Below are 9047 nucleotides of genomic sequence, written 5' to 3'. Positions count from 1 at the left end.
TATGCAGCAAACACTGTGCTGGCTATTATATTACATTAATATCTCCTTTTTATTCCCCTCTCACAGCTGTGCTGCGAGATTCACTGAGTTAACTACACCAGAACAATCTATGGTGCAGTCTTCATGCAAAGACGACCATCAAATGGATGATGACTTTTTAACTGTACTTAACAAAAAAACCAACCAAACAAAAAAATCAGCAAAACTCAGATTTAAAAGCGCACGGGTGCAGCGGAGGGTGTGTGGTTGCTTTGTCCCTGCAATGCTGACACCCAGAGTCACAGAGCTGCTAAGAAGACTTGAGGCAACGGACTAAACCATGGGAAAACACTAACAGGATCCCTTGGCACAAGCGTTAGGCCTGGTCTTAGCATCCACACCCCTAAGCACAACAGTTTGGGGATTATTTCATAGCTGTGTTCCCATAGACATCTAGAAAGGAACAAGGTATTTATTTTAAGTTAAGGAATGTTTAAGTCAGCTAGATGGATTCACTTCGAACAGAAATTTGCTCAGGACTGTTCACAAGACCGCGCAGCCTCCCCGTGCTCAGCCGGCTTTGCAGTCCCACTCACTTTCACAGTGCCTTTGGCCATTTGGGTTTCTTACCCTTCATCGACGCCCACCCAGCCATCAAATAAGAAAGAAAAAAGTTGCTGATTTTGTCATTATTTATTACAAATTAAATTTCACAAATTGCTGTCTAAAAAAAAAAAAAATCAATAGATTTAAATAAATATACAGATTTCAGTATGCTACATATGGCATGTGTGCAACAAGTCACTTAAAGATGAGACATTATATACAGAAGGAGATATACATAGTACTTTACAGGAGTAGTTTTACTTTAAATTAACAGGCTCACATTAAACCATGTGCAAAGTTTCCTCTGGAACAACCCTTTCAGGTTTTTTTTTTTTTTTAGAATGACTCAAACCTTCAGAAGGTCAAACATAAAAAAGTTTCTCTGCAGCTTTGGGGACCAAATGATTAGTCTGCTGTTTCATTTACGATACAATCAATTGGTCTCATTTTTCCTCTCTCTAGGACTTAAAGCAGAACCAAGGAAGTATTTTGTATGTCCAATGGAACTAAACTTGCAACAGCCACAGATTTTGGTCCACCACCGACTTCAAGCAGCCCTTATCAAATGCTTATGTGTAATACTGGATTGGGCAGCAAGAGGGACCCAACAGTGGTTCCAAGAGAGCAATTATTTATCTGCACAAACCAGATGACAGCTGCAGCCACGATTTATAACAGAAGTTAATCTGCCCAGGCAAACAGAAGTGTATTTGTGATATAACTCCGGAGCCCTGCAATTGTGTTTGCCTACAAGACTGGTTTCTAGGTCTGGGCTCAGTGTTTTTTCCAGATTATTCCTTCCCTCTTGTTGGTCCAGGCCTGGGGAAGCAGCCGTGATTCTGGCATGGGTGCCAATCCAAGCTTTTCTTCCAAAGCTGTGCAGACAGCTCTGTGCTCTCTTCTTCACGATCCTTTACTCCACACCAATCCCAACTGGCTGGCCCTTGCCTAACGCATTCTCTGTTAAGGTCACACTCCTCCTAGTGACGCACTATCCATATACCGGTCATTTATTGACTATAGAGCCCAACTCAGAGACCTGATCTAAGCAAAGCGGCAAGCAAGCCTTTGTGCGCTATTTCCCCACCACCCATCTTCTCCGCCCCTTGCCTTTCCTTTCAGGCAGAGTTGAAAGCAAGCTGGGCTGTTAGGCTAAGAGCTGGAAGCACTCTGCCCTGCTAAGGGGATGTCCAAGGAGATGAGACAGATCCACAGCACTGAACTCATCCAGACTAGCAGCTCAGCTCTGCCTCGGACCCTGCGGGGTCCCCCCCCGGGGTACCTGGGGCTGTGTGCAGGGGGTCCTGCAGAAATACAGCTCCAGCCCGTGTCCCCCCCGCTGCTGTGCCTGCTGGCAGGGACGTGCTTGGATTTGGTGCAAGCCCCAGTGTCAGCAAGCTCTCCTCCACCTAAACAAGAGCCCTTCAGTGAGTTTCTCAGCCAAAGAGGGCCACTGACCACTCAGTTGGCTTTCAGGCTTCTAGATGATAGATATATCTTTTAATAAAAATTGGGAGCTGTTTTACCATGGGATACGCACATCGCACTGTCTGACACGTACGACAGAAGAGTGCAAAGGCGGGCTCGTGCTGGAGGCAGCTTATCCCCCATCTGCAACCACCAGCCAAACCACCTCTGAACGGGGCCAGGCTGGAGCCGCGCTCAAACACAGCTCAGAGGCGGAGGAGACCAGACCAGCGACACGGGCTCAGTGCTGCCGGGTCCAGAACTGCTCAGAACCATCTGCTTTGTCAGCGATTCAACCGCCCAGCGCGGGCTGACCCTCTGCCTAGGACTCCAGTGCAGAGTTAAGCTCATATTCCTCTGGCAAGACCCTTGCCTGATCCAAAAAGGCACAATTCAGCTCCACGACACATCTATGACTGTATATAGAGACCGTTTTCCCTTTACAACAGCCTCTGGAGTGCATGCAGTACTGGTTCACACAACAGGAGCATGGAGACTTCCACTTCTTCCCCCTTCCACTCATGGCCTTTCCTTCAGCTCTAACTACCGACAGTGGAGTTAGTGGCACCCACAGGACTCCAGATTCTTCTGCTGAACTCTGTATGCACCTGCTTCTTATCTCTTCTTCTTCCAGATGTTTTTCTTCCAAGGCAAAACTGTTGGCTGTGCGCTCCTCCGAGAACGGTGCTGACGCTTGCCGAACCGCAGACTTGAGATGGCAAGATCCCTGTGAACAGAAGAGACATGATGTTCATTCTCCAGTCTATTTTCCTACTACTCAGCAACAGCCTATATTATGCTATTTATCTGCTCCTCATCAAGATTGGGGGACAGAAGAAGGGGAATTTCTAGCTGCATCTGTATTAAGCCACAGCAGAGATTCATCCAGCCCAACATCGCTTTCCACCATTGGCAGGTGGCAGAGGAGTCAGGGAGTCCTGCAGCAGGACATGACCCAAGTGATGCTTCCCCAGATCTGCCTTTCAAAGTGTTCCCATTGCACCCAATTTAACTGCCACCAGTAGACCAACCCTCCTTCAATTCACCAACTCCCTTTAACTCATTTACACTCCTGGAGTCCAGAGTTTCTTCCAGCAGCGAGTTTCACAACCCACTGATGCGATGAGAGAAAAGCTATTGCCTTTGGTCCAAAGTTGTTGTCCAATGAATCATTTTCCTACATGATGCTGTCCCTCTCTTCCTTGTACATCACCCATTTGCCTGTCCTATATCAGAGGAACTTTCAACTCTTATCAAGAATTGCACTTTATGTAATATTCCTCTAGTTTTGGAAGGACACAAGCAACCCTGGTTCCCTCCACAGTTAGCCTTCAAATTTACAAACTGCAGAAATGGTCAAGTCTATTCATTTAGAGGGAGACAAGAGGGGGAAGTCAGATCAGATCCCCAAAACTGCAGTCTGGAGTGACGACCACAGTTTAAAGTACTTTTGAGGGACATTCAGAGCAGGTTCGAGCGGCGATGCTCACCTGAGGGCTCTCAGCAGGCTGCGATGGGAAGGCTTCACGTCACCGTTCTGCAGAGACTTCACTGATGCTCCAGAGCTCGCTGGGAGCTTCAGACTCCAGAGGTACCTAATGGGCAAGAGGAGACGCATGAAGCGCTGACATCCAGCCATGCTACGGTAAGTTCCAGGAGAAGCGTCACTCTAACTTCACCAGTGACAGGCTGAGGCAGCTGAATGCATGTTTCTGAAGGGTTAATTGCAGCTATTTGAGAGCTATTCATAGCTCACTTTTACTGCCATCCTCCTCTTCTGCCAGATCTGGCTCTATTCACAGTCATATTTAATGATTGGGGCTTTTAACTATTGCCTGGCTACGAAATTAAGGACAGATCTCTACAATGACTTTGCTCCCCACAGTGTAAGCTCTCCTCTTATGCTGCTGGCTAAAGTGAGACAACTGTGCCCATGTGCACTATAAGGAGAGCTGGCTACAGAATCACACAACAGTTTGGGTTGAAGGGTCCTTCAAATCTCCCCCAGTGCCCCCTGCCATGAGCAGGGACATCTGCACCAGCTCAGGTTGCTCAGAGCCTGGTCCAGCCTGGCCTGGGGTGTCTCCAGGGATGGTTCAGCCACCACCTCTCTGGGCAACCTGGGTCAGTATTTTACCACCCTCACTGTAAAAAAAAAAAAATTTGACTTTGAGTGCCAGCTCACAGCAGTCCTGCCCTCCTGAGCCATGCAGGAGACACTGGTGTCCCAAAGCTTCACACCCTCTGCTTGTCCCTCTCCCAGCCTGCTGCCAGCTCCTCCCTTCCCACCAGCACTTCTCAGCCTCCTGCCAGCAGGAGGGATGGACGTAACATTGCTTCATATCGGCCAGTAAAAAGACTATTGTACAACAAAAACACCCTAGTGACACTTTGCCAGGGACTCTTGGGAGGGGTATGAAAGCCACTAGACAAGTTCCAGCTGTTTGCAAAGAGCTGTGCAGCCATCCCCAGGGAGGCTGTAGAGTTACTCCAGTTCCTAAGCTTTGCCCGTCTGCTGGCACCCTCACCGAGCAGCCCCCAGGGACACCCCCAGGACCCCCGACTTACCCAGGCTTGGCCTGGCAGAAGGTGGCACAGATGCTGTCCCTGGAGTGCAAGCACTCGCACCTGCCAAGCGATCTCTTGCGCCGCCTTGGCGGGCTTCCCAAGCCATAGGGAGCGGTGTGTCTGTTCAAAACAAAAGAAATCAGCTATGCAACCAACTTTTTATTAGCCAACACGTTTATAACACAGTCCTGGGAGGCAGCCAAGCCAGTGCCAGAGTGGGAAAAAAAAAAAAAAAAAAAAAAGAAAAGAAAAAAAAAGACTCATCTATAGACATAAGGTGAAAAGGTCACTGATACATGTAAGCTTTAAACTCCAGCTGCTTTCCCACCTACTGTTTTCCCCACCCTACCCCTCCCAGGGAGATTGCTGTGCCAGTATGTGCTGGGTTGCAAGTGGAATTTTCTCTCCTTGCAGCAGCCCAGGTGCCCGTGCAAGGGTCGCCGTGTGGGCTGGGCGAGCTGGCAGCTCACCTGGGTGGCAAAGCGCAGGAGGAGCGCGGCTGCCCCAGTCCGCCAGCCCCTCCAGCAGCTGGTTTCTCAAGCTCAGAGATGTCAGGGCTTTCCTCCCCCCCCCGCTATGGGTTTTAACACACAGGACATAGTACAAATCAAGATGTCTTGGGGCCATAACAGGTTCTTCTGATCACAGCATGCTTTCAGAGCTGTTAGCACATTCTCGCTCCATCTTTGATCACAATCTACTCTCCCAGAGGGTTTAGAATTGGCAGTGACTGCAACTATTTTCTGAGCAAGTAGTGAGTTGTAATTGCACGTTAGCAAGCGCGATTATAACCACACCTGAGTACATGTGTTTTGCTACAGTGTGATGGCCATTGGTCTGAAACTGCTTAGAAAACTGCTTTAGCATTCTTGAGGGCAGGACTTGGCAACCACAGGACTTCGGTGCCAATCCACCACGGTCTCATTAACAATACTGGCAGTCAGGGTTGCAGTTTGCAAGGGGCTAAAGTAACTTTCTGACTTGCAGCTCTAACATCTCAGCGTTGCTTTTGGCTCACAGAGGTACAAACCTCAGAAAAAGATGAACCCGCGATAAAGCAGCACCCTGTCCTTTCACCCCCCTCCCCTGTGGGTTATACTGAAACTCCCGAGCAGAAGCACAGCTTGTCCCTTCCTAGATGGACTCGCAGCGCTCTCCGGAGCAGGTGCTGCAAGGACCTCACAGGTCTGGGACCCTTTCTCACCTCCCTCTAACCCAACCCCATCCTCAATCAGAAAGCGCAGTCACTCATCAACAGATCCACCCCCCACCCCGCCAAAAGCTGTATTCACACTCACCCAGGTGTGTTGACCCAGATGATATCCAGATGACAGAAGTAAATGCATTCCTTATCCAGCCAGCTATTGCAGGAACATCGCTTGGTCCTCAGGTGCGTGGCGCCGGCAGCGGCCAGCTGGGACTCCAGCGAAGGGTGGCCCATACCTGCAGCAGAAGGAGGAAGGGATGAGTTGCAGGCTCGGTGCAGAGCGCTGGAGTGTCACCTGTGCAATCACACCTCCGGTAAGGATTACGGCGATTTCGATATGCAGGCAGTTTTACAGGAGGTGCAGCCTTGCTAATTAGGCTGCGGGCTCATAAAGGATCGCAGAACCCCAGCAGCTGCAAAGGTGATCCCCAGAGTAGTGTCCCTGCACCCAGCCTTTGGGCAGACCCTGGGCACCCCAGTCCCCCAGCTGAGGGGGTACAGAGGGGTCCCCCGTCAGGGCAGCACCCCAGGGGCACCGAGCCCCACTCCAGCCCGGGGCTCACCATCTTCCAGGAGGGCGCAGAGGGTGAGGACCAGCAGCAGGACGCCGGCGGGGTGGCTGTGCATGGTCGTGGGGATGGGACGGCTGGAGAGAGAGTTGGAGGCGTCTGGTTTTAAGGTTTGGGCTTTTTTTTTTTTTTTTTTTTCCTCCTCCTTTCTTTCCTCCCCCCTCCTGGCTCTCCCGTTGCTCTCCGTGCACTGCTTTAGCCGGAGCCGCCGCGATGCGTCTGGAGCCGGCGGGCGCCTGGCAGGTGCTTTATAGCCCCGGCGCTCCGCGTCACGGCCCCGCTCCGCCCCGCCGCGTGGAGCGGCCGCGGGGAAACAACCGGGCGCGGGCACGCGTGGGGGGCGGCGGCGGCGCCTGGCGGGGCGGGCCGGGCCCCCCCCCGGGTAGACCTTCCTCCCCGCCACCCCCCACGGGCAAAACCCACCCCACAAACCGCTCCCAGCCCCGGCGCTCCGCCGGCTGCGCGAAACACGCGTGGGGCAGGGAAGGGCGGAGTGGGGATGGGGACGGTGAGGGGAGAAAGTGGCCGGGAGGTGGTGGATGCGGCGTGGGGAGGGTCGTGCGGGGGAGGCACCGTGTGCACGCTGCTCTGAAGCGCGGGGGTTGTAGCCCGTGGGGGGGCACGAGTGGGGGCTGCTCTGCCCCCGGGGCAGCAGGTGGAGGCGGGAGGTAGTTCGCAGGCGCTGCCGGCAGATGGAGCGGGAGGGGTTCATGAGGGGTGCAATTAGGGGTGAATTAGGGGCACATGAGGAAGAGTGTGGGCAGCAGGGCAGGGAGGTGAATCCTCCCCCTCTGCTCTGCCCTGGGGAGGCCACATCTGCAGTTCTGGGTCCAGTTCTGGGCTCCCCAGTTTAAGAAGGACAAGGAATGACTGGAGAGAGTCCAGCGGAGGGACACGAAGATGCTGAGGGGTCTGGAGCATCTTTGTGATGAGGAGACACTGAGAGAGCTGGGGCTGTTCATCTCTTGGATGTGGAAAACTACACCATGCCAAATGAGCTTACAGGTAAAAACTGCTTTGGGATATTTTTTGTGTGTTTAATTCTGACCACAGGCAAAAATGGCTCAGAAGACGCCAGACTATTGCACTTGACGTTGTCAAGACGTTTTTAAAGGCTTCTTAGGAAAGGGAGTGTGTTTTTATTTGTTTACAATGGACAGTTTAGGCTTTTATTGCACTGTTGTCATGAACAGATGCAAGATGATGGCAATAATAGTGAATCAGTGTGAGGTCTCATGCAAAGTGGAACGTGTGCATGAGGTGTGGAAAGAGAAACAGGAAAACGTGCAAATAGCCAGAGTGTGGAAAACTGCTTTCATCTGGGCAATAGCTTCTGCTCACAGCATCTCTGGAAATAAAACAGGTTGTGATTGCATTCCCGCAAGCAATGGCAAGAGGTTTAACATGCATGTAGATCAAGCGGCAGTGAGAATCCCTCTCTATTGATGCAAAATGCATGCAGAAGATGTGCACAGGGGAAAACCCACAGTGGAATCGAAAAATATGCTCAGAGGAAGTTATTGCTCTATTGACCAAACAACTCTGACTATGGTGGCACATGAGAGAGCACAGATACTGTCGATAGTTCCAGTCACTGTGCGGGGATGAAGTGAGGGGGCACAGGAGGCTAAAGCAGATGAAAAATGTAGATATGGGAATGCAGCTAAAATTACAGGGTAGAGGACATGTGGACAGACAAAATCAGGAATAGTGAAAATTTTATTTTAAAATAGAAAGAAAATAAAGATATAACTGATAAAATAAAGCTTCAGTGTGATCGGCAAACAAGCAGAGGGAAGTTTCTAACCTTTATACCAATGCAACAATCATTCTAAAGAAAACAGGGAAATACAACAGCAGCATTACCTGTAACAGCCCATATTCCAGCTGTGCCAAGTTCCAGAGTTATGTCAGAGCTCGGATATGATGTGACATTCCAGATGCCAGTTCAATGATATAATAAATCTCCCTTGGCTCCAGTTTCTGCAATCCTCATTCTGGTCACTGCAGGGTGAAAGAAGATCTCCTCGACGTGGGGAAGGTAACGCAGCCCTAGTTACCCACACAGAGGGAAGGCTGGGGAATAAATTACATCATTTTACATGAAGTACGAGGCAGAGCCACAGTAATATGGCTTTCCAGGGTTCATTTACTGAAAGGCTCAGCAGAGCACTTTGTCACATGAAGATCTCATGCCTGCAGGAAGGAAGAAGAGTCTCAAGTTAACCTGAGGTTTTGGAGATCTAGGTTCAAGCTGTTTCCTTTACCAGACTCCTTTTGTGGCCATAGCTTTGTCACTTAGCTTACATTTCCAATGAGCACCTGAAGCTACACGCAACTGTCTGTAAAGGTTTCTTATTGTGTGTCTGGAAGACAAATGCCCAGATATCTGCTTGGTATCTGCCTCTAATGCCAGGTGCAAAAACACCTTTACAAATCTGACCTTTCATCTGAGATTTCTCACTTGTTTTTTTTTCATTTCTCATAAATCCCAAGAGATTTACACTGTTGCAGAAAATGGAACAAATGTTACACCCTCTTGTTCATATATGCCTACTGAATGGAGTTTGAACTATTTTTTTTTCTCCAGGAAATACCCTACTGTGTTGAGCAGGCACAAACCTGACTAGCACATGTATGGATGTTTGGCA

General features: G+C 50.2%; 1 protein-coding gene across 1 annotated transcript; it reads right to left on the bottom strand.

Annotated features, from left to right (window-relative positions):
• Positions 1-759: 759 nt before the first annotated feature.
• EDN2 (endothelin 2) lies at positions 760-6573 on the bottom strand. The gene is made up of 5 exons (XM_065650679.1): positions 6391-6573; positions 5919-6063; positions 4621-4740; positions 3543-3647; positions 760-2779 (listed from the first exon to the last, which is right to left on the bottom strand). Exons 1-5 carry the CDS (start codon positions 6452-6454, stop codon positions 2668-2670), a joined length of 546 nt encoding a protein of 181 aa, XP_065506751.1. The 5' UTR covers positions 6455-6573; the 3' UTR covers positions 760-2667.
• Between the last annotated feature and the right edge of the window lie 2474 nt (positions 6574-9047).

The sequence above is a fragment of the Caloenas nicobarica genome, chromosome 23 (assembly GCF_036013445.1).
Source record: "Caloenas nicobarica isolate bCalNic1 chromosome 23, bCalNic1.hap1, whole genome shotgun sequence".
Lineage (NCBI taxonomy): Eukaryota > Metazoa > Chordata > Aves > Columbiformes > Columbidae > Caloenas > Caloenas nicobarica.
Note: the sequence above shows the minus strand (reverse complement) of the source record. Positions and strands in the feature narration are given on the sequence as shown.